At 48.1% G+C, this 26,831-nt stretch overlaps 2 protein-coding genes across 3 annotated transcripts in view; one reads left to right on the top strand and one right to left on the bottom strand.

Moving 5' to 3' along the window:
• GPR65 (G protein-coupled receptor 65) overlaps window positions 1-26,831 on the bottom strand; it is a 132,985-nt gene that overhangs the window by 20,161 nt on the left and 85,993 nt on the right. The gene's annotated exons all lie outside the window — the stretch shown is intronic.
• Window positions 4,218-25,767, top strand: GALC (galactosylceramidase). 2 transcript variants are annotated; one of them, XM_069949953.1, is made up of 17 exons: window positions 4,218-4,375; window positions 7,744-7,812; window positions 8,998-9,061; window positions 10,179-10,292; window positions 10,838-10,977; window positions 15,010-15,048; window positions 16,936-17,066; window positions 18,186-18,341; window positions 18,988-19,112; window positions 19,475-19,602; window positions 20,374-20,463; window positions 20,576-20,665; window positions 22,209-22,353; window positions 22,747-22,927; window positions 23,143-23,306; window positions 23,391-23,467; window positions 24,862-25,767. In XM_069949953.1, exons 1-17 carry the CDS (start codon window positions 4,259-4,261, stop codon window positions 25,015-25,017), a joined length of 1,986 nt encoding a protein of 661 aa, XP_069806054.1. In that variant the 5' UTR covers window positions 4,218-4,258; the 3' UTR covers window positions 25,018-25,767. The 2 variants fall into 2 exon arrangements, with proteins under 2 accessions (XP_069806054.1, XP_069806055.1); XM_069949954.1 differs by lacking the exon at window positions 16,936-17,066 and adding an exon at window positions 15,575-15,702.

Here is a 26,831-nt window from a genome sequence, read left to right as displayed (position 1 = left end):
CAATAAAATGTTTGTTTTTAAAACTTCCTTCCAAGCTTCTATATACACATAACATTATCCTGTACCTGCTATATACTATATTATATACATTATCCTGTACCTGCTATATACTATATTATACACATTATCCCTACAGGTATATACTATATTATATACATTATCCCTACAGGTATATACTATATTATACACATTATCTCTACAGGTATATACTATATTATATACATTATCCCTACAGGTATATACTATATTATACACATTATCTCTACAGGTATATACTATATTATATATGATAGGGTTACCCCTTTATCCTGATCCCTACAGGTATATACTATATTATATACATTATCACTACAGGTATATACTATATTATATATGATGGGAATCCCCCTCTATGCTGATCCCTCCAGGTATATACTATATTATATATGATGGGGTTACCCCTGTGTCCTGATCCCTACAGGTATATACTATATTATATATGATGGGAATCCCCCTCTATGCTGATTCCTCCAGGTATATACTATATTATATATGATGGGAATCCCCCTCTATGCTGATCCCTCCAGGTATATACTATATTATATATGATGGGGTTACCCCTTTATACTGATCCCTCCAGGTATATACTATATTATATATGATGGGAATCCCCCTCTATCCTGAGTGACAGGTCTTTTCTCACTGGTTCTTCACTGGTGGGCCCCCAGGATGGGGACTGGTATTATACTGGGTGTGTGATAGGCGTCTTAGGAGCGGGTGATGGGCAGACATGATTAGTATTATATAATAATAATAGTGAGCACAGGTCGCTGACTGGCAGGGAGGATCCTCCTGTACTCTGATCTTTGTCCTCCTTCTCCCATGCCGCCTGCATTAACCCTTCTATTACCGGAAGATGTATCACGCAGGAAAGGATTAGATAGACGGCTCAGCAGACAGTATCACACAGGGCAGGATTGGATACAGGGCTCAGCAGACAGTATCACACAAGGCAGGATGGATTGGATACAGGACTCAGCAGACAGTATCACACAAGGCAGGATGGATTGGATACAGGGCTCAGCAGACAGTATCACACAAGGCAGGATGGATTGGATACAGGACTCAGCAGACAGTATCACACAAGGCAGGATGGATTGGATACAGGACTCAGCAGACAGTATCACACGGGATTAGATACAGGGCTGAGCAGACAGTATCACACGGGATTAGATACAGGGCTGAGCAGACAGTATCACACGGGATTAGATACAGGGCTGAGCAGACAGTATCACACGGGATTAGATACAGGGCTGAGCAGACAGTATCACACGGGATTAGATACAGGGCTGAGCAGACAGTATCACACGGGATTAGATACAGGGCTCAGCAGACAGTATCACACGGGATTAGATACAGGGCTGAGCAGACAGTATCACACGGGATTAGATACAGGTCTGAGCAGACAGTATCACACAGGATTAGATACAGGTCTGAGCAGACAGTATCACACAGGATTAGATACAGGGCTGAGCAGACAGTATCACACAGGATTAGATACAGGGCTGAGCAGACAGTATCACACAGGATTAGATACAGGGCTGAGCAGACAGTATCACACAGGATTAGATACAGGGCTGAGCAGACAGTATCACACGGGATTAGATACAGGGCTGAGCAGACAGTATCACACGGGATTAGATACAGGGCTCAGCAGACAGTATCACACGGGATTAGATACAGGGCTGAGCAGACAGTATCACACGGGATTAGATACAGGGCTGAGCAGACAGTATCACACGGGATTAGATACAGGGCTGAGCAGACAGTATCACACGGCATTAGATACAGGGCTGAGCAGACAGTATCACACAGGATTAGATACAGGGCTCAGCAGACAGTATCACACAGGATAGGATTGGATACACGGCTCAGCAGACAGTATCACAGAGGATAGGATTGGATACACGGCTCAGCAGACAGTATCACACAGGATAGGATTGGATACAGGGCTCAGCAGACAGTATCACACATGATAGGATTGGATACAGGGCTCAGCAGACAGTATCACACAGGGCAGGATTGGATACAGGGCTCAGCAGACAGTATCACAGAGGATAGGATTGGATACATGGCTCAGCAGACAGTATAAGGCTATGTTCACACTACATGAACAACGGCCGTACTTTGTAGGGTGTGGAACACAGCCTGTTCTTCTATGGGATCCCAGCGAGAGCGTATACACATAGTATATATATATATACACATATATACATACACATAGTATACGCTCCGGCCCGGATCCCATGTGGCGCCACAAAGAACTGACATGTCATCCGGAAAGATCCGGGCAGTACGATCTTTGCAGAGACAGGCCTTTGTGAACATAGCTTAACACAGGATTAGATACAGGGCTGAGCAGACAGTATCACACGGGATTAGATACAGGGCTGAGCAGACAGTATCACACGGGATTAGATACAGGGCTGAGCAGACAGTATCACACGGGATTAGATACAGGTCTGAGCAGACAGTATCACACGGGATTAGATACAGGGCTGAGCAGACAGTATCACACAGGATTAGATACAGGGCTGAGCAGACAGTATCACACGGGATTAGATACAGGGCTGAGCAGACAGTATCACACGGGATTAGATACAGGGCTGAGCAGACAGTATCACACGGGATTAGATACAGGGCTGAGCAGACAGTCTCACACGGGATTAGATACAGGGCTCAGCAGACAGTATCACACGGGATTAGATACAGGGCTCAGCAGACAGTATCACACGGGATTAGATACAGGGCTCAGCAGACAGTATCACACGGGATTAGATACAGGTCTGAGCAGACAGTATCACACGGGATTAGATACAGGGCTCAGCAGACAGTATCACACAGGATTAGATACAGGGCTGAGCAGACAGTATCACACAGGATTAGATACAGGGCTGAGCAGACAGTATCACACAGGATTAGATACAGGGCTCAGCAGACAGTATCACACGGGATTAGATACAGGGCTGAGCAGACAGTATCACACGGGATTAGATACAGGGCTGAGCAGACAGTATCACACGGGATTAGATACAGGGCTCAGCAGACAGTATCACACGGGATTAGATACAGGGCTCAGCAGACAGTATCACACGGGATTAGATACAGGGCTCAGCAGACAGTATCACACGGGATTAGATACAGGGCTCAGCAGACAGTATCACACGGGATTAGATACAGGGCTCAGCAGACAGTATCACACGGGATTAGATACAGGGCTCAGCAGACAGTATCACACGGGATTAGATACAGGGCTCAGCAGACAGTATCACACGGGATTAGATACAGGGCTCAGCAGACAGTATCACACGGGATTAGATACAGGGCTCAGCAGACAGTATCACACGGGATTAGATACAGGGCTCAGCAGACAGTATCACACGGGATTAGATACAGGGCTCAGCAGACAGTATCACACGGGATTAGATACAGGGCTCAGCAGACAGTATCACACGGGATTAGATACAGGGCTCAGCAGACAGTATCACACGTGATTAGATACAGGGCTCAGCAGACAGTATCACACGGGATTAGATACAGGGCTCAGCAGACAGTATCACACGGGATTAGATACAGGGCTCAGCAGACAGTATCACACAGGATTAGATACAGGGCTCAGCAGACAGTATCACATGGGATTAGATACAGGGCTCAGCAGACAGTATCACACGGGATTAGATACAGGGCTCAGCAGACAGTATCACACGGGATTAGATACAGGGCTCAGCAGACAGTATCACACGGGATTAGATACAGGGCTGAGCAGACAGTATCACACAGGATTAGATACAGGGCTGAGCAGACAGTATCTCACGGGATTAGATACAGGGCTCAGCAGACAGTATCACACGGGATTAGATACAGGGCTCAGCAGACAGTATCACACAGGATTAGATACAGGGCTCAGCAGACAGTATCACACGGGATTAGATACAGGGCTCAGCAGACAGTATTACACGGGATTAGATACAGGGCTGAGCAGACAGTATCACACGGGATTAGATACAGGGCTCAGCAGACAGTATCACACGGGATTAGATACAGGGCTCAGCAGACAGTATCACACAGGATAGACAGGCCGCTGCCGTATACCCGGGCACTATAAGCGGTTACGGTTATCTCTCTTCTAGATCTCTGCTGTTGCTAGGCGCCGGCACTTCCGGGTGTCACGTGCTCGGATCAGGTGACGGCGGGGCCGGTCAGGTGACAGGCGGCAGTAATGTGGCTGCTGTGGCTCGCGCTGTGTCTCCCGGGGCTGCGGGCGGAATACGAGCTCAGTGACCGGGGAGGACTGGGCCGGGAGTTCGATGGGATCGGAGCCGTGAGCGGAGGAGGAGTGAGTAACCGGGCGGAGGAGCCCTGAGTGTACCGGGGAGGGAACCGGAGGAACGAGGAAGAGGAAGGGAAAGGGGGATAGATACGGGGGATGGCTGAGGGTGCAGGTGTATGAGGAGGGGGGATACAGGTGTATGAGGAGGGGGGATACAGGTGTATGAGGAGGAGGAGGAGGAGGGGGGATACAGGTGTATGAGGAGGAGGAGGAGGAGGGGGGGATACAGGTGTATGAGGAGGAGGAGGAGGAGGGGGGATACAGGTGTATGAGGAGGAGGAGGAGGAGGGGGGATACAGGTGTATGAGGAGGAGGAGGGGGGATACAGGTGTATGAGGAGGGGGGATACAGGTGTATGAGGAGGAGGAGGGGGGATACAGGTGTATGAGGAGGAGGAGGGATACAGGTGTATGAGGAGGAGGGGATACAGGTGTATGAGGAGGAGGAGGGATACAGGTGTATGAGGAGGAGGAGGAGGAGGGATACAGGTGTATGAGGAGGAGAGGGGATACAGGTGTATGAGGAGGAGGAGGGGGGATACAGGTGTATGAGGAGGAGGGGGGATACAGGTGTATGAGGAGGAGGAGGGGGGATACAGGTGTATGAGGAGGAGGGATACAGGTATATGAGGAGGAGGGGGGATACAGGTGTATGAGGAGGAGGAGGGATACAGGTGTATGAGGAGGAGGGGATACAGGTGTATGAGGAGGAGGAGGGATACAGGTGTATGAGGAGGAGGGATACAGGTGTATGAGGAGGAGGGGGGATACAGGTGTATGAGGAGGAGGAGGGATACAGGTGTATGAGGAGGAGGGATACAGGTGTATGAGGAGGAGGAGGGGGGATACAGGTGTATGAGGAGGAGGAGGGATACAGGTGTATGAGGAGGAGGAGGGATACAGGTGTATGAGGAGGAGGAGGGATACAGGTGTATGAGGAGGGGGGATACAGGTGTATGAGGAGGGGGGATACAGGTGTATGAGGAGGGGGGATACAGGTGTATGAGGAGGAGGAGGAGGAGGGGGGATACAGGTGTATGAGGAGGAGGAGGGATACAGGTGTATGAGGAGGAGGGGGGATACAGGTGTATGAGGAGGAGGAGGGATACAGGTGTATGAGGAGGAGGGATACAGGTGTATGAGGAGGAGGGATACAGGTGTATGAGGAGGAGGGATACAGGTGTATGAGGAGGAGGAGGGGGGATACAGGTGTATGAGGAGGAGGAGGGGGGATACAGGTGTATGAGGAGGAGGAGGGATACAGGTGTATGAGGAGGAGGGGATACAGGTGTATGAGGAGGAGGAGGAGGAGGAGGGGGGATACAGGTGTATGAGGAGGAGGAGGGATACAGGTGTATGAGGAGGAGGGGGGATACAGGTGTATGAGGAGGAGGGGGGATACAGGTGTATGAGGAGGAGGGGGGATACAGGTGTATGAGGAGGAGGAGGGATACAGGTGTATGAGGAGGAGGGATACAGGTGTATGAGGAGGAGGAGGGATACAGGTGTATGAGGAGGAGGGGGGATACAGGTGTATGAGGAGGAGGGGGGATACAGGTGTATGAGGAGGAGGGGGGATACAGGTGTATGAGGAGGAGGAGGGATACAGGTGTATGAGGGGGAGGAGGGGGGATACAGGTGTATGAGGGGGAGGAGGGGGGATACAGGTGGAGGAGGAGGAGGGGGGATACAGGTGTATGAGGGGGAGGAGGGGGGATACAGGTGTATGAGGGGGAGGAGGGGGGATACAGGTGGAGGAGGAGGGGGGATACAGGTGTATGAGGAGGAGAGGGGATACAGGTGTATGAGGAGGAGGAGGGGGGATACAGGTGTATGAGGAGGAGGAGGGATACAGGTGTATGAGGAGGAGGAGGAGGAGGGATACAGGTGTATGAGGAGGAGGGATACAGGTGTATGAGGAGGAGGGATACAGGTGTATGAGGAGGAGGAGGGGGGATACAGGTGTATGAGGAGGAGGAGGAGGGGGGATACAGGTGGAGGAGGAGGAGGGGGGATACAGGTGGAGGAGGAGGAGGGGGGATACAGGTGGAGGAGGAGGAGGGGGGATACAGGTGGAGGAGGAGGAGGGGGGATACAGGTGGAGGAGGAGGAGGGATACAGGTGTATGAGGAGGAGGGGGGATACAGGTGTATGAGGAGGAGGATGGATACAGGTGTATGAGGAGGGGGGGGATACAGGTGTATGAGGAGGAGGGGGGATACAGGTGTATGAGGAGGAGGGATACAGGTGTATGAGGAGGAGACTGGGGGGATACAGGTGTATGAGGAGGAGGGATACAGGTGTATGAGGAGGAGACTGGGGGGATACAGGTGTATGAGGAGGAGACTGGGGGGATACAGGTGTATGAGGAGGAGGAGGAGGGATACAGGTGTATGAGGAGGAGGGGGGATACAGGTGTATGAGGAGGAGGAGGGGGGATACAGGTGTATGAGGAGGAGGAGGGATACAGGTGTATGAGGAGGAGGAGGGATACAGGTGTATGAGGAGGAGGAGGGATACAGGTGTATGAGGAGGAGGAGGGATACAGGTGTATGAGGAGGAGGAGGAGGGATACAGGTGTATGAGGAGGAGGAGGGGGGATACAGGTGTATGAGGAGGAGGAGGGGGGATACAGGTGTATGAGGAGGAGGAGGGATACAGGTGTATGAGGAGGAGGAGGGATACAGGTGTATGAGGAGGAGGAGGGATACAGGTGTATGAGGAGGAGGAGGGATACAGGTGTATGAGGAGGAGGAGGGATACAGGTGTATGAGGAGGAGGAGGGATACAGGTGTATGAGGAGGAGGAGGGATACAGGTGTATGAGGAGGAGGGGGGATACAGGTGTATGAGGAGGAGGGGGGATACAGGTGTATGAGGAGGGGACTGGGGGGATACAGGTGTATGAGGAGGAGGGGGGATACAGGTGTATGAGGGGTAGGAGGGATACAGGTGGAGGAGGGGGGATACAGGTGTATGAGGTGGGGGCTGGGGGGGATGCAGGTGTATAAGGAGGGGCTGGGGGGATACAGGTGGAGGAGGAGGAGGGGGGATACAGGTGTATGAGGTGGGGGCTGGGGGGATACAGGTGTATGAGGAGGGGGCTGGGGGGGATACAGGTGTATGAGGAGGGGGCTGGGGGGGATACAGGTGTATGAGGAGGGGGCTGGGGGAGATACAGGTGTATGAGGAGGGGGCTGGGGGGGATACAGGTGTATGAGGAGGGGGCTGGGGGGGATACAGGTGTATGAGGAGGGGGCTGGGGGGGATACAGGTGTATGAGGAGGGGGCTGGGGGGGATACAGGTGTATGAGGAGGGGGCTGGGGGAGATACAGGTGTTTGAAAATCCTTACATGTCTGGTTTCCCCTCCTCAGGCTACCTCTCGTCTGCTGGTGAATTACCCGGAGCCGTACCGCTCCCAGATCCTGGACTATCTCTTTAAGGTAGTTATATTACATGTGGTGAGAGCTCTGTAGATGCCAATATGTCACCTCACCCCCCTTGGTGTCAAATGGTCACCGGATCCCCTGCAATCCCTCTGTCCTCCTGTATTGTACACACAGTGGTACAGGGAACACTGGTGGTGGTTGGCCCCTCGTCACCCCCAGATATCTGCCGAGGAGGGAGTGGTGCGGATGCTGGGGGGCGGGGGGCAAACCATCAGATATGTGATAATTTCTCCTTTAAGACTCTCATCATCTGCCCACAACCGGATATGACACTTCATAATCTCTGGAGACGTTTGGGTTATCTGTGTCACAATCAGAGATGTAATGACCGCCATGACTGATAGGAGCAGAGGACGCCATGTTGTCACCGCCCTGCACTCTGTATCAGACATAGATCTGTACAGGGGATGTAACAGAACCCGACATCCCTGATACACAACTACTATATAATGGTGAAGCCGGCGGACCTGGGCAGTGATCAGTGGAGCAGCACTGACCCGTCACTCTGTGCTGGTTATGTGTTCATTCTATGTGTGTGCATTGTGTTGTGTGCTTGTGTTTATTATGTTTTATTGTGTGCTCTGTGTGTGTGCATTGTGCTGCGTGCTATGTGTGTGCATTGTGATGTGTGCGTGCTATGTGTGTGCTTGTGTTTATTATGTTTTATTGTGTGTGTGCATTGTGCTGTGTGCTATGTGTGTGTGTGCATTGTGTTGTGCTTGTGTTTATTATGTCTTAGTGTGTGCTGTCTGTGTGTGCATTGTGCTGTGTGTGTTTGTGCATTGTGATGTGTGCGTGCTATGTGTGTGCATTGTGTTGTGTGCTTGTTTGTTATGTTTGTATTGTGTGCTGTGTGTGTGTGTGCTATGTGTGTCCGTGCTATGTGTGTGCATTGTGTTGTGTGCTTGTGTTTATGTTTGTATTGTGTGTGTGTGTTGTGCTGTGTGCTATGTGTGTCCGTGCTATGTGTGTGCATTGTGTTGTGTGCTTGTGTTTATGTTTGTATTGTGTGTGTGTGTTGTGCTGTGTGCTATGTGTGTCCGTGCTATGTTTGTGCATTGTGATGTGTGCGTGCTATGTGTGTGCATTGTGTTGTGTGCTTGTGTTTATGTTTGTATTGTGTGCTGTGTGTGCATAGAGTATGTCTTCCTTTATATAACATAGGTGTTTCTTTTGCAGCCAGACTTCGGAGCCTCTCTGCACATCTTTAAGGTTGAGATTGGCGGCGATGCTCAGACTACAGGTACGGTACAAGCTCCGCCTCCTGCATCAGGTTAAGGATTTTGATCTTGATCATCATTACTGCTGTCCTGGCTCCTCCATTCTATTTGCTGCAGTGACTTTATCTTTTATTACCATGTTCCCTTCCTGTAAGTCCCATCATCCACCTTTGGCTGTCAGGGTATGTTGGGAGCTGTATTCTTGCAGCAGCTGTAGAGACACAGGTTATAGATCAGGATGTAATGTGATCATCTCTCGGGGTACTGACTTCTGCAGAGCTTGTGCTTATTCACAGCAGCCCATCCGAACAAGCAGAGCTGCAGTATAAAGCATGGAGCCCACCGCTCTGGGCCTCATTCCTGTAATAGACGTCAGACTCATAGTGAGAAGGTGCGGTGTGACTTCCTGTCAGTTGTTCTGAGTTCATCCATTTCACACCTCGAGTTCTTCTTTCTTAGAGGTCACATCCACCTTAACGAGCAAACAGCGTTTACCCTCTCGTTGCCCATATAAGTAAGAATGAAGAAACTAATAAAAGATGTCCATGACTACAGCTATGATAACTGTCGCCATGGTAACAGGAATATCAACTGCACACCAATTGCCATCAATTTTTATGTTTTTATTTTATGCACAATTTTATGCAAAAGATTTTAAGTGCATAAAATAAAAACATAAAAATTGATGGCAATTGGTGTGCAGTTGATATTCCTGTATTCATGATAATCGCTTCAACTTGCACCCCCTACTTTGAGTGCTCAGACATAGCATCAACTATACCTGTCGCCATGGTAACAGACAACAACTACTGTGTAGTCAGATGCTGCAGTCTTGTCCTGACATACACGGGGTAGGCTTTGCTGAAGAGGATAATGGATGGAAAGGATTCTGACTGCGCTCCATTCATTTGTAGTCTGTTACCATGGAAACACATTCACTGCATAGGCATTGTAGTCTCAACATTGCAGGAGATTCTCAGCTGTGAGAGGGGCACAAACCCTACTGATCGCTGTTAGTCAGCGGCCCGCTCATCTCTCATCATCTCTTCAGTATAGTCTAGTCCTCCCACAGCTCTCAGCACCTACTGGTTTATCTCTTCAGGGGCCTGTGTGCCTGATGGTTTCCCTTCACCTCCTCAGATGGCACTGAGCCCTCCCACATGCATTATCCAGACGACCAGAACTACTTCCGGGGATATGAATGGTGGTTGATGAAAGAAGCCAAGAAGAGGAACCCGGACATAAAGCTTGTGGGTGAGTGAAGCTGCGGAGCGCGGTCCCACATATCCCATGTAGCATCCACCCTGGTGCCCACAAGGGGCCCCATGGATCCTCTATAGCCTTATCCTACAGATCCCAGCCTGTTGCTTACAGGGGCCCCATGGATCCTCTATAGCATTATCCTACAGATCCCAGCCTGGAGATCAGTATTCACAGGGGCCCCATGGACCCTATATAGCCTTATCCTGCACATCCCAGCCTGGAGATCAGTACTCACAGTGGCCCCATGGACTCTATATAGCCTTATCCTACAGATCTCAGCCTGGTGCTCAGTACTTACAGGGGCCCCATGGACCCTATATAGCCTTATCCTGCACATCCCAGCCTGGAGATCCGTACTCACAGGGGCCCCATGGACTCTATATAGCCTTATCCTACAGATCTCAGCCTGGTGCTCAGTACTTACAGGGGCCCCATGGATCCCATTATAGCTTTATATTACACATCCTCTGACAGCTCCCAGGTAGATCCAGCCACCTTAAGCCTGGAATAAATAGATATATGTATATATATTTTAGGTCTGCCGTGGGCATTTCCTGGTTGGATCGGTAACGGCAAGAACTGGCCATACGACTTTCCCGATGTCACCGCATATTACGTTGTCTCTTGGATTATTGGTGCTAAGCAGTACCATGACTTGGATATAGATTACGTTGGGGTGAGTGCGGTTATAAGTACAACAAGAACCTAAATTTAGCACTGATAAGCACTGCAGCGCTGTACAAAGGTGTCATTCCTCAAGCAAGTCACATAGCTGCTTACACAATTCTGCCTACTTCCTGTTGGCTCTAAGGCGGCCAGACCTCACCTCTCAGTGCAGTCGCTTCTGGTTCAGTGTCTCTACAGGGTATGTTCTGCTGTGGTGCATTGTGGGGGATGAAGTTATTACACCCCCCACAATGCAGTACAGTTGCAATACTCTGTGAGCTCTACAGCCTGGACTCCAGACTGACACATTGTACATAGCTAGTCCTGCCCTCAGCTGTATCCAGCAATGCTCTGTGAGCTCCAGACTGATACATTGTACATAGCTAGTCCTGCCCTCAGCTGTATCCAGTGTAGACAATGCTCTGTGAGCTCCAGTCTGATACATTGTACATAGCTAGTCCTGCTCTGTATGCAGTGTAGACAATGCTCTGTGAGCTCTACAGCCTGGGCTCCAGGGACCTTTGAGAAAGTCCTGGTGACAGAACGCGTGGGGTATTCTGTGCTGACTGCATCCTGAGTGGCAGCTTGGTTATTCCCGGCTCTCCCTATGGTGGTTTCGTACTATATTCTAGTTTTGTTCATTGAGCATTTATTTTTGCCTGATTTGGGGTCTGAACACTTTATTATTTGTGATTTGGTATTATCACCCCTTTTTTATTTTGATTCACTGCTCAATTGCCACTCCATGCATTTGCTTATGATGAGTCAGTTTCTGCTGTGTTGCATCAGAACCAGCAAATAGAAATATGTTGTGTGTTTTTTAAGTGATTTTAAATGTCTGTCCCTTGTTGTTATGTGATTAAATAAATATTTATGATTTTTCTACTACATTTAGGAAGTGCAGTCTCCATAATTTGCAACATTGTTGCAGTTTGATTTTGATTCATGTGCTTAGGTTGTGATGACTAGAACTCCCTGTTGCATTATTTGTAGTGCCAGCCCTTTCTTTATATATTTGATGATGCATTGTATCTGGCTCTGATATAGGCCTTATATACATGATCCGTGTTTCACTGACATGCCGTCCGTGGAATATTGACAAATGATGCTGGGCGAGGGGCCACCACGTCAGGCCTTCCATGGACGGCATGTTGGTGAAACAAGGCATGTGTGTATAAGGCCATAGTGTACCAACTATGAGGACAGGAGACACTTGTAGTGCTGATGTATTTTGGAGTCCCCAGTCTGATAAGTTGTATCTGATGTATATACAGCTATAAGAAGCAGGGAGCGGCAGGTAGGGCTGGGCGATATTGGCCTAAATCAATATCGCGGTTTATCGTTGATGTAGATGCGGTAACGATAATTGAACGATAATTATGACACGCCTTGTTTTCAAGCCACACCCCTTTGGCAAGCCACACCCACTTTGCCATGTCAAACTGGCGATTTTGTTTCAATAATATTTTTTTAAATCACTGAGCAGCAACACAAGGCTGGCCCATTTACTCTATAGTTGTTATTATTATTTGTCATTATTAGGGGGTCTCAGAAGAGACCTGGACGTGTATAACCAGGTATACAGCTATGTACACACTACAGGACGTGTATACACAGGTATACAGCTATGTACACACTACAGGACATGTATATAGAGGTATACAGCTATGTACACACTACAGGATGTGTATATACAGGTATACAGCTATGTACACACTACATACACATCCTGTAGTGTGTACATAGCTGTATACCTCTATATACATGTCCTGTAGTGTGTACATAGCTGTATAACTCTATATACACATCCTGTAGTGTGTACATACCATAACTAACTACCATATAATACACTATATCCAACTGTACTATATACAAATGTACTATACATATTACTATGACATAATACACTAGATAACTGTACAATATATACACAACTGTACCATATAATACACTATATCCAAATGTACCATATAATACACTATATACAACTGTAATATATATACACAGTATCTGTATGATATAATACTAATAATATATAAATATATATATATATATATATATATATATATATGTAAAAAACTGTACAATATATACAACTGTACCATATTATACACTATATACAACTGTTATATACACAGTATCTGTATGATATAATACTATATATATATATAAATATATATATATGTAAAAAACTGTACAATATATACAACTACCATATTATACACTCTATACAACTGTAATATATAGACTGTATGATATAATACCATATATAGAGAACTGTGCAATATATACAACTGTATGATATATGACTATGATAGCCCCAGAGCAGCGCCTATGACTAGTAATATCCTTCCTAACCTCACATTCTCCTCTCTTGTGGAGCCTGACCCCATCAGTAGTACCCAGCACCTATGTCCTACAGGAGGACCCAGCACCTATGTCCTATAGGAGGGCCTGACACCTAAGACCCTACGGAAGGACCCGGCACCTACGCTCTATAGGACACTTACAGATTCTATGGTGAGGTCACATTGGTAGATGATCTGCGTTAATAGGCCGCTTGCGGTCCCCGCTCCGTGACGTCACCCCACTAGGAGTGTTCTGACTATTAGAAGTGGGGACCGGACGGCTAAAGCGGCAAAGATACGGGCGGGGCGGGGCGACAAAGCTGACCCGCTGTGACAGGATGGAGGCAAGGGAGAGCGGCCCGGGACCCCCAGCACTGCATGCCGTTATATAGAAGTTGCTGAGAGACTGAGAAGCTCCGTGTGAGAGCGGCCGGGAGGGGAGCCTGACCTGTCAGTGTCCTGGGGCGGGCGGGTGAAAATACCGCAGATACCGTCCTGGCGAAGTTGAGGTCGGTTAACCGACGCCAGGGACGGTATCGGTATTTTCACGGTATACCGCCCAGCCCTAGCGGCAGGTATACACCTATGAGGAGCAGGAGCGGCAGGTATACGGCTATGAAAAGCAGGAGCGGCAGGTATACGGCTATGAGAAGCGGAGAGCGTCAGGTATATGGCTATGAGGAGCAGGGAGCGGCAGGTATACGGCTGTGAGAAGCGGCAGCTATACAGCTATGAGGCACAGGGAGCGGCATGTATACGGCTATGAGGAGCAGGAGCGGCATGTATACGGCTATAAGAAGCAGGGAGCGGCAGGTATACACCTATGAGGAGCAGGAGCGGCAGGTATACGGCTATGAGAAGCGGAGAGCGTCAGGTATATGGCTATGAGGAGCAGGGAGCGGCAGGTATACGGCTGTGAGAAGCGGCATCTATACAGCTATGAGGCACAGGGAGCGGCAGGTATACGGCTATGAGGAGCAGGAAACGGCAGGTATACAGCCATGAGGAGCAGGAGCGGCAGGTATACGGCTATGAGGAGGAGCAGGTATACGGCTATGAGGAGCAGGGAGCGGCAGGTATACGGCTATGAATGGCAGGTATACAGCTATGAGGAGCAGGGAGCAGCAGGTATACAGCTATGAGGAGCAGGGAGCAGCAGGTATACAGCTATGAGGAGCAGGGAGCTGCAGGTATACAGCTATGAGGAGCAGGGAGCGACAGGTATACAGCTATGAGGAGGAGGGAGCGGCAGGTATACGGCTATGAGGAGCAGCAGGTATACAGCTATGAGGAGCAGGGAGCGGCAGGTATACAGCTATGAGGAGCAGGGAGTGGCAGGTATACAGCTATGAGGAGCAGGAGCAGCAGGTATACAGCTATGAGGACAGGAGCAGCAGGTATACAGCTATGAGGAGCAGGGAGTGGCAGGTATACAGCTATGAGGAGCAGCAGGTATACAGCTATGAGGAGCAGGGATCGGCATGTATACGGCTATGAGGAGCAGGAGCGGCATGTATACGGCTATGAGGAGCAGGAGCAGCAGGTGTACGGCTATGAGGAGCAGGAGCAGCAGGTGTACGGCTATGAGGAGCAGGAACAGCAAGTATACGGCTATGAGGAGCAGGAGCAGCATGTATTGCTGTATTGTGTGATGTCATCCTCCATTCTCACCCGTCTCTCTGTTTCCTCCTCAGATATGGAATGAACGCCCCTTTGATACCACATACATAAAGGTAGATACCCGACCTCGGCGGCTTTACTGTTTTGCTCCTGTCGCTGCTTTTGCTTTACGTTGTTTCTATTAATAGAAACTTATTGTTTCCTTATTAACAAACCCCTAAAAAAAACCAATCCCTTACCCGAAGAGCTCACAATCAAAGCGATTGATGTAGAAAGTGATCTCCGGAGCCATAGTGCTGGACCAGCGGGTTACCATGTGACACGCAGGGCCTACTACACTGATTTCCAGCATGCGGCTTATCAGATGTTGCAGAACTACAAATCCCAGCATACCCTTCTAGAGAGCCGCAGGTGGGGAACACTGTAATAGGAGCACAGCAGCACATGGTATTTCAGGAAAGGAATCCAATCCGTTCTTACCTAGTCACTTGGTTAGTGCATGTCGGGAGTTGTAGTTTGGGCGATAGGTATAACATTGCTCCCGCCTCTTTGATGCTAGGGAGACTGTAGAGATGAGGGGGGTGAAGGGGAGGGGGGTTACAATGTGGTAATGGCTGACATGTGACCTTTGTCCCTGAGGTTCTCCGGAGCACCCTGGACAGGCTGGGGTTAAACAACGTTGGTATCATCGCAGCAGACGGAGATTGGGAGGTTGCACATGACATGGTAGTTGATCCTTATCTAAATGAGGCTGTGCAGATTATAGGGTAAGTGAATGTTTACATAGGACTGCAGGTCTCTGGACAGCCTCAGGCTGTAATGTAGGATTATGCTGTGTAGCCGAGATGTGTATTAGGGGCTGCATCTGGGGCCCCTCCACAATGTGGAAGAGCAATACATTGTCTTACAGCCAATAGGATGTCTAGCTCTTGCCCTGGAGTTCCTGGTGCAATACACAAAGGAAGGGATCACAAGCAGCCCCCCCGAGGGGGCAATAATGGGGCCTGTGTGTAATCCAGGCATCCCCTGTAATAGGTTACAATGGCTGCTATTTCTATGTAGTCCCCACAGGGTGCTTCCATAAGCCTCATGAGTAAACTGTTCTAGTATACAGGTATTTAACCAGTAGGGCACCATGAGGGTCTGAAACAATGCAGTATAAAGCTGCAGAATTGTGAATGCAGCTCTGAATGTGGTTGTGGTGTAAGAGATGATGTAACAGCAGGACTGACTGAAGCTCTGGCAGTGTCTGAGGTATATAAAGCTGCCGCATTGTCCCACTCCCCATATTTATGTGTACACTCAGCCGAGCTTACATGTGTGGAGGGGGGAGGGGGGTCTAAACCGCTGCCAGACACCTGAGAACAGATGGATCCCATATGCATTATATAATGTGTATGGTCGGCTATGACATGATGTAACTCTGGATCAGTACAGCCTCATGTGGACAAGCTAAACCCAATGAATAATAATTTGATAGATTGTTAGCTCTTCTGGTCAAGGTGCATAATGGCGGGTCATTTATGGCCTGGTTTTACTTTCCCCTCTTTCCCACCATTGTTCTCCTACATCTCCCTCCGCTCATTGCTGCATGCGCTCATCTATACTCTCCGCATGTGTTTCTTTTCAGTCTCAGGTTAGGGTCACACAAGGCAGTATATAGTTTTATAGCGTGCTGACCGTTCTCAGGGGAGACGGCTCTCCCTGCTGTCATGTCAGAGCTGTACTGTGTGCTCTGAGCCAATCGCGTGTCCCCTCCACCCTGACTCCTGGTTACTGTATGGTCTGTAGTATCCTATGAGGAGGATTCCACCGCCCCCTACTAACACAGTATATAACACATATGTACTACTGATGTCCCCTGTAACACAGCAGCTCCATGTTGTGCTGCAGATCTGCCGCTGTGTTACTTGCTATAAGCCTCGTGTCTCTTGTCGTCTCTCAGGACACTGCTGATCTGCCTTTTCTCTTCTCTCTGTTTCACCTCCTTTTCTATCAAGTTACTGCGCTACACCCTGGATAAGAATGGTCTGGAGCGAGTGAGGATCATAGCCAGCGATAATCTGTGGCAGCCCATCGCTTTCCAAATGCTGCGGGACACCGAGCTCCTCAGGGTTGTCGATGTCATAGGGTAGGAGACTCCACTATTCCTGACATATAGAACAGCTGAGCCGAGACTGAAGAGCATTGTCAGTGTACAGTGCTGGGGATGAAGCTGCCTGTGTGTAACCCCAGCAGAGTGACTTCCTGTATTATACCTCAGAGCTGCACTCACTATTCTGCTGGTGGGGTCACTGCGTACATACATTACATTACTGATCCTGAGTTACATCCTGTATTATACCCCAGAGCTGCACTCACTATTCTGCTGGTGGGGTCACTGTGTACATACATTACATTACTGATCCTGAGTTACATCCTGTATTATACCCCAGAGCTGCACTCACTATTCTGCTGGTGGGGTCATTGTGTACATACATTACATTACTGATCCTGAGTTACATCCTGTATTATACCCCAGAGCTGCACTCACTATTCTGCTGGTGGGGTCACTGCGTACATACATTACATTACTGATTTTGAGTTACATCCTGTATTATACCCCAGAGCTGCACTCACTATGCTGCTGGTGGGGTCACTGTGTACATACATTACATTACTGATCCTGAGTTACATCCTGTATTATACCCCAGAGCTGCACTCACTATTCTGCTGGTGGGGTCACTGTGTACATACATTACATTACTGATCCTGAGTTACATCCTGTATTATACCCCAGAGCTGGCCACTGATCTCTAGTGATGGATAGGCTGTATTCTCAGTGATGTCACCACTGATCTCTAGTGATGGATAGGCTGTATTCTCAGTGATGTCACCGCTGATCTCTAGTGATGGATAGGCTGTATTCTCAGTGATGTCACCGCTGATCTCTAGTGATGGATAGGCTGTATTCTCAGTGATGTCACCGCTGATCTCTAGTGATGGATAGGCTGTATTCTCAGTGATGTCACCGCTGATCTCTAGTGATGGACAGGCTGTATTCTCAGTGATGTCACTGCTGATCTCTAGTGATGGATAGGCTGTATTCTCAGTGATGTCACCGCTGATCTCTAGTGATGGATAGGCTGTATTCTCAGTGATGTCACTGCTGATCTCTAGTGATGGATAGGCTGTATTCTCAGTAATGTCACCGCTGATCTCAGTTATGTCACCACTGTGATGTCACTTTATATACCTGTTTGTATTACAGAGCTCACTATCCTGGGACGATCACTGTTCAGGATGCGGTGTCTACAGGGAGAAAGCTTTGGTCTTCAGAAGATTACAGCACCTTCAATGATGAGGTTGGGGGAGGCTGTTGGGCTCGAATTCTTAACCAGAATTATGTCAATGGGAACATGACATCGTGAGTCCACTGTGCATAGTATTCTCTTTCATGGTGTCAGTCAGTGGCTGCTGGAGCGAGACTGTCCTATCCTCAGCATTAGATCAGTACGTTGCTTTGTCCATATACAGCGCAGACAGTGCAACATACTGATCTGATTTCAGGTGTGATCATTTCTATTCGTTGCCGGGTAATATCTCCACGATCCCTATAGAGTAAATTACGGAGCCATTATTGTAAATGGTGTATTCTTTCCAGTCTGGAGAGCAGGAGAGGTTTTCTATGGAGATTTGCTGTTCCTCTGGACAGTTCCTAACATGGACAGAGGTGGCAGCAGAGAGCTGTGTCACACTGGAGAGAATACACCAGTAAATTAAAGATTTCTGGCACTTTCTAGCACCAGTTTGGTGAACAACCCCTTTAAGGGCCAGATAGAGAGAGCCCAAAATGCCTTGGCACGTTACTAAATATGAAATCAAAGCATTGATTGTTTTAAAAGAGAGAAAATTAAAGTGTTTTTTCAGTATAAGACTAGCCCAGGGTCCGGGGATTATCCTCACGTTCTCCTAGTGCGGCATACAGCCCGGGAGACACTGGAGGGAGGGCTAACCTACAATGGTAACTTGCGACGTTCTTGTGACATTAGATGCCGATTCTCTTATTCTAGAACAATCTCGTGGAATCTTGTGGCCAGTTACTATGAGCAGCTGCCATTTGGTCTGGAAGGATTGATGACGGCCAAGGAACCGTGGAGCGGCAGCTATGTAGTGTCCTCTCCTATCTGGATCACAGGTAATTCCCGGCCTACCTAATGTTTGGATAGATAGCTGTGATCTCCAACCTGTGGCTCTCCAGCTGCTGCAGAACTACAACACTTAGCTGCGGGACGTTAAGGAATGATGGGGGTTGTAGTTTTGCTGGAGAGCCAGAGGTTGGAAATGACTGATATACATTATACAGGGGGCAGCCATCTCTTATACATCTGGTCAGCTTGAATGGCACAGTAATGGGTTTACATTCCCTGCACAGTTGAGGGTTTGTTACAGTGTATCAGTCTAAACACGTCACTACAAGGCTTCTCTCCTGACGGGGTGATACCAGGTGAATGTCCTTAGCTACAGTGTATCAGCCTGGACTCCACGTTATTGTTTCAGCTCACACTACGCAGTTTACACGGCCCGGGTGGTATTACCTGCAGACGGTGGGTCACTTGGAGAATGGTGGAAGCTATGTGGCCCTCACCGACATGAAGGGGAACATCACAATTATTATCGAGACCATGGTAAGAAGCAGTCCCCCTCCTTATGATGCCTATATGTCCTAAGAGGTTTTTACCTAAAGAGAGTAGATTTATGGTGTCCTATGTCAGGGCGGCATAAACCAGTGACAGAGAAGCTGAACAGAATGATGTATCACTTATATTCTGTGCAGCTGATCCAGAGATCTCCTCCTGAATAACATGGACAAGAAGTAGTCCTTTCTATTATGTGCATGAGCTCAGTAATCCTGGATATTCATGAGAAGCAGAAAACTCCGCCCACCAGCTGCTGATTGGCAGTTATCTATCCATGCTGGGTGTCGGCAGTCACCTGTCAATCAGCAGCTGGAGGGCGGGGGGAGGGGTGTGGCAACAATCCTATTCTCCTGCATATTAGGTGAACGGCTGAACAGAATGATGTCAGTAATACAAAGATCTGTCCAGCATTTGTCATGAGTTTATGCCGCCCTCATGTAAGGCCACATACACCTAGTGACGTATTCCCTTTAAAGGTTATAGACATATGAGAATAGATGAGGAATAGATAAAGATTCTCATGCCTCTCTGCATGTACCATTGTCTCCTATAGTAGAAGTATCATACAGCCACCTGATGACTGGGGAGGAAGAGACTGAAGGTATTTCCTGAACCGGTTATTTTAGGTATTACAGAATCTGTAATACTACACATGTCCATGGGCACAGGTGGCGCTGTTTAAGGAAGAAAAAAAAAACAGTAGATGGGCCTTTTCATCCCCAGGACTGAGTGTGATCATTTCCTCTGTTCTGTCTCCAGACTCATGACCACTCCATCTGTATCCGGCCCCCGCTGCCTAAGTTTAACGTCTCTGCACAGAATGCCACCTTCAGGCTGGACGGGTCATTTGTGAGTATAAGAATGAAAAAATTATCTATAATATACAAAATATATTAAAGATAAAATATACAATAATGCCCGACCCATGTGATATACAATGATCATTTCTGTATTTCTGTAGAATGATCTGAAGACGCTGCAGGTCTGGTATTCCAAACTCTGTACCAACGCCAGCAAACCAGCTCTGTTCACTAAGAAGTCAGCGATACAGGTAACTGATACACTAACGCATCCACAGCTAACACCAGTATGATAGGCAAGTCCAGGAGGTGGGGAGGAGTCCTGACCATAGGAGCTTACAATCTATAAGGAATAAGAGGAGGGGGGAGTCCCGACCATAGAAGCTTACACTCTATAAGGAATAAGAGGAGGAGTACTGACCATAGGAGCTTACAATCTATAAGGAATAAGAGGAGGGGGGAGTCCCGACCATAGGTGCTTGCACTCTATAAGGAATAAGAGGAGGAGGAGGAGTCCTGACTGTAGGAGCTTACAATCTATAAGGGAGAGGAGGGGGAGAAGTCATTACCATAGGACCTTATACTCTAAGAAATAGGAGTCCTGACCATAGCCGCTTACACTCTATAACGAATAAGAGGAGGAGTCCTGACCATAGAAGCTTACACTCTATAAGGAATAAGAGGAGGAGGAGTCCTGACCATAGGAGCTTACACTCTATAAGGGATAAGAGGAGGAGGAGTCCTGACCATAGGAGCTTACACTCTATAAGGGATAAGAGGAGGAGGAGTCCTGACCATAGGAGCTTACACTCTATAAGGAATAAGAGGAGGAGGAGTCCTGACCATAGGAGCTTACACTCTATAAGGAATAAGAGGAGGAGTACTGACCATAGGAGCTTACAATCTATAAGAGATAGGAGGAGTCTTCACCATAGGAGCTTACACTGTATAAGGGATAAGAGGAGGAGGAGGAGTCCTGACTATAGGAGCTTACACTCTATAAGGGATAAGAGGAGGAGGAGGAGTCCTGACCATAGGAGCTTACACTCTATAAGGAATAAGAGGAGGAGGAGTCCTGACCATAGGAGCTTACAATCTATAAGGGATAAGAGGAGGAGGAGGAGGAGGAGGAGGAGGAGGAGGAGGAGTCCTGACCATAGGAGCTTACAATCTATAAGAGATAGGAGGAGGAGGAGTCTTCACCATAGGAGCTTACACTCTATAAGGGATAAGAGGAGGAGTCCTGACCATAGGAGCTTACACTCTATAAGAGATAGGAGGAGGAGTCTTCACCATAGGAGCTTACACTCTATAAGGGATAAGAGGAGGGGGGAGACCTGACCATAGGAGCTTACACTCTAAGGAATAAGAGTAGATACAAGAGGGGATGAAGAATTATAGCAGCAACCATAAGAGCTTACATTCTAGAAGGGATAATAAGAAGAGAGGCTCAAACCATAGGAGCTTTCACTCTAAGGAATAAGAGGAGGAGTCCTAACCATATGAGCTTACATTCTAGAAGGGATAATAAGAAGAGAGGCTCTAACCATAGGAGCTTTCACTCTAAGGAATAAGAGGAGGAGTCCTAACCATATGAGCTTACATTCTAAAAGGAATAAGAGTAGATACAAAAAGGGAGGAAGAATTAGAGCACTAACCATAGGAGCTTACAATCTATTGGGTAGACCCCTTTCAGTGGGCCAGTGTTCTAGGATCTGTCAGTCTTCTATGATGAGTCTTTCTCAGTCACTGATCACATGACCCTGATGAATGGCCGCCCTCTGTTTTTTTCAGGTCACAGGGGGAATATTTACTCTGGAGCTTGGGGTGGATGAAGTTTACACACTGACAACCCTCACCACAGGACAGAAAGGCTCCTATCCCGACCCCCCGGGGTCTCAGCCATTCCCTCGGAAATACAAGGATGACTTCAACGTCCGTAAGTCCTGCCGGTATTCACTGCCGGCTCCTCATCTCCTGTATGGTGTCAGTATTCACAGTAATTCACCCATAGGGTGCTCTTCCATCATCTAAGTGGTAGCTCACTATAGTATAGTATATAGTATACCTTCTATCATGTAGTGTTAGTTGCTTACAGCAGGGGTGGGGAACCTTTGGCCCTCCAGCTGTTGCAAAACTACAACTCCCATCATGCCTAAAGAGCTAAAGCATTGGCTGTGCAGGCATGATGGGAATTTGTGCAGTTTTGTAGCAGCTGAAGGGTCACAGGTTCCCTATCCCTGATGTACTGTATATATGATGGTTAATCTGATGGTCTGGAATCCCAGTATTGGGTCTTTATCTTTCTCTCCTGTATCCCGCCTTTCTCCAGGTAACCCTCCCTTCACTGAAGCCCCTTATTTCGCAGACCAGTCAGGCGTCTTTGAGTATTTCACAAACACCTCGGACCCCGGGGACCACGTCTTCACATTCCGCCAGGTCCTGACTCAGCGGCCGATCACCTGGGCTTCTGACGCCTACCAGGCTATGAGTGTGATCGGTGATTACTCATGGTGAGACGTATTATTGTTACTGTGCTGATACATTGTAACAAACCCTCAGGACAGGAGAGGGGTCTGGGCAGGCTGGATGGATGTAGTTGTCAGGCCCTCATCAGGACTATAGGTCAGGATGGATTTCCAGCCTCAGGAATTATGGGAATATTTCCATAGAGGAAGCCGAGATCTCCTCACATTACCACCTAACGTGTCTCTTCTGCTCCGCAAAGGTCTAATGTTACTGTAACCTGTGACATCTACATCGAGACCCCGGGCACGGGCAGCGTCTTCCTTGCCGCCAGGGTGGATCAGGGCGGGTCGCCTGCAGCCTTGGCCAAGGGGATCTATTTCTGGGTGTCTGCGGATGGCACATATAAAGTGACAGGGGATTTGCGTAAGTGTTCACCCCCTGACAGTAGGGACCACGTTACATCACAGATTCACATTGTCCCCCAATAACTGTGATTTCTCTTATTAGAAGGGAAGATTGTGCTGCGCAAGGGTCTGGCAGGAGTCCGGGCAAGGCAATGGCACACGCTCACCCTCCAAGTACAGGTAAGAAAGAGCCAAATGCTGAAGCTTAATCATTTAAATTAGTTCTTGATAGGTGGTGTCACTGTAGTGTAAGGATAAGTTACATTATACAGGAAGTGACAACATATCTGTACTGTAGTGATACTGTAAGTTGTATTATATAAGCGGTTACAGAAGTAAATCCAAAAAAGTTTCAGCAGCGCAAAAGTATGGGTGTACGTCTCACCAAACTGACTGGACCCAGGTTCGTATCAAAATCCAAGTAACACGAAGGAGACCGCACTTCCAAAGTGAAGACACTTAAATCACACCAGTGCAACGTTTCGGCTCAGAGTGTAGCCTTTCTCAAGCAGTGTAGGCTACACTCTGAGCCTGACCATAGCGCATCACCTCTGGAGAGCGCTATATCATACAGGAGGTGACATCACCACTCTCCGGAGAGCGCTATATGATACAGGAGATGACATCACCACTCTCCGGATATCGCTATATGATACAGAAGATGACATCACTCTCCGGATAGTGCTGTAGGATACAGGAGGTGACATCACCACTCTCCAGATAGCGCTATATGATACAGGAGGTGACATCACCACTCTCCAGATAGCGCTATATTATATAAGAGATGACCTCACCACTCTCCAGATAGCGCTGTAGGATACAGGAGGTGACATCACCACTCTCCAGATAGCGCTATATGATACAGGAGATGACATCACCACTCTCCGGAGAGCGCTATATGATACAGGAGATGACATCACCACTCTCCGGATAGTGCTGTAGGATACAGGAGGTGACATCACCACTCTCCAGATAGCGCTATATGATACAGGAGGTGACATAACCACTCTCCAGATAGCGCTATATTATATAAGAGATGACATCACCACTCTCCAGATAGCGCTGTAGGATACAGGAGGTGACATCACCACTCTCCAGATAGCGCTATATTATATAAGAGATGACATCACCACTCTCCGGATAGTGCTGTAGGATACAGGAGGTGACATCACCACTCTCCAGATAGCGCTATATGATATAGGAGATGACATCACCACTCTCCGGAGAGCGCTATCTGATACAGGAGGTGACATCACCACTCTCCAGATAGCGCTATATTATATAAGAGATGACATCACCACTCTCCGGATAGTGCTGTAGGATACAGGAGGTGACATCACTACTCTCCAAATAGCGCTATATGATATAAGAGATGACATCACTACTCTCCGGAGAGCGCTATACGATACAGGAGGTGACATCACCACTCCAGATATAGTATATTATACTGTAATGACATCACTGCTGTCCAGCTATGTTATACATCACTGACGTCCATATATAATGTGTATTACACAGGCAGTGACATCACAGATGTACCTTGTTCTTTTCTAACACCAGTTTATGTGATTCAGGGATTTTCAGCATACGGTTTGCTGAACGGTAACCCGCTTTGGAAGGACGTCCTCACGCTGGGACCTGTGCACGGATGGGTGGCCATAGGGACTGGCTCCATGGAGTTTGCACAGTTTGACAACTTTGTGGTTGAAGCTGAAGTTGTGGATTCATAAGGGATGACCTCCTAAGACCTGTATATTATAATGATGTAAAGGGGCGGGGCCTCCCGGATCACTGACTGCGGTAACTTAAGAAAGCCGCCAGCGCGGGATACTGCACTACCAGGGAGGGGCGCTCCTTACATAACACACTGCTGCCTATAACCTACTGACCCCACCACCCCGGGCGCTCACTCTTCTCCATAACACCTTTTTATAATACTACTACTACAGTGGTGGCAGCCATTTTTCTGTCTGTTCAATGATTGTAGTGACGCCAAACACTCAGCGAATCCAAAGAGGAAATTGTCACTCTTCATTATGTGAATGATCTTCTTACAGTCGGTGAATGGGTGTAATGTGTACAGACCTAATACTGCTCACAGCTGAGGGTTCGTTAAGATTGCGTCCAGTCAGGTGTGCAGTATATACAGTGTCTCTTCTTTTATGGTTTGCTACAATGTATCGGTGCAGGGGCAATGAGTCACATGGTCTGGGCTCACACTGATACGCTTTAACAAACCCTCAGCTGTGAGATGGACTATTAGACAGGAGGTCCCTATTCTACTGACGGTAAGCAGAGATTGTGAATTCTTTTATATGGTGATGAAGTTTCAGCCTGGATGAGATTGTATATATTACAGTTCTAATAAGTGTCCTTATAGGTGACTATTTATTACGATTTATAAACTGGTCGGGATCTAATCCAATTCTGAAGATTTGTTTCTGATATCGAGAGCCAATAAACGAGGATATTGTGGTGAATTCTTCATCTGGTGCCATATCATTATGTGCCCGCACCATCACTGGTCCTACAGTGCCATCTGTTTCATTCCAGCTCTGATGTATCCAAGTGTTTCCATAGTGTAGCTGGGTCATGTGATCACCAGCCTGACCCACAGAAAATCACAGTGTATGTGTCCTGGGTCAGCTGACTTCCTGTGGCCTCATCTTCACCTGACAGATGTAAGCTGTGATTGGTTACTGTGTCCAGTTTATATTTTACACCAATTGATAAATCCCCCCCCCCCCCAGCTTGCTGAGCAGTGCACAGGAAGGGGCTGCTATTTCTTAAGCAATCGGGCGGCCAGGGGTGTTTGGGGGGGGGGGGTAGCGCAATGACTACAGGTTCCTGCTAGGATGGGGGGGCGAGCTTGGGGGAGGGGTGCTGTTCTCTACACTGGACCGGACCTCTGATAGGATAGGGTTGGCAGCTGTGGGGGTGGGGTTTGAGGGCAAGCTGGGAGGGGGCGGGGTTAGCTGAACTTTGGGTAGAAAAGCACAGGAATGGCCATTACATGTAATTTCTACATATACTGCTGGATCCTGCAGGTATAGGCTGAGGAGTTGTGACGTTACGTTAGTAAATTGAGGGAAATAGCACTAAATAGCATTTTAATGTACTGTAGATTAGTGTTAGTATGTAAAACAGGCAGCACCCCCAGTACTCGCTGCCATAAGGGTAGCTAGAGGCCTGGAGTATCAAAAATATTGTGGTCTAGGCGGTAGTGGGCTGGCATTATTAGCCAAAATACATGGCTGTTGCCACCCTGGTAATGCCAGGCTGTTACTGCTTGGTTTTGTATTTGGCCTATTGAATTGAAAAAAATAGGGGACCCCATGCTATTGTTTGCATAAATAAATAAGCAGGACACAACCCCAAAAACCTGGGGTCCTCTCTTCCCCTTGAAAGGCCAGATATTAAACCAAGCAGACGCAGCCTGGTGTAACAAGGACCAGCTATTTTGGCCTTGTCTGTCTATTAATACCATCCTGCTATCGTGGGGAGGGGGGATGGCGGTATATCGTTACATGTTTTGAAAGCTTCT

This window comes from Dendropsophus ebraccatus, chromosome 13 (assembly GCF_027789765.1).
Source record: "Dendropsophus ebraccatus isolate aDenEbr1 chromosome 13, aDenEbr1.pat, whole genome shotgun sequence".
NCBI classification, from domain to species: domain Eukaryota; kingdom Metazoa; phylum Chordata; class Amphibia; order Anura; family Hylidae; genus Dendropsophus; species Dendropsophus ebraccatus.
This window is presented reverse-complemented; position numbering and strand designations above follow the sequence as displayed.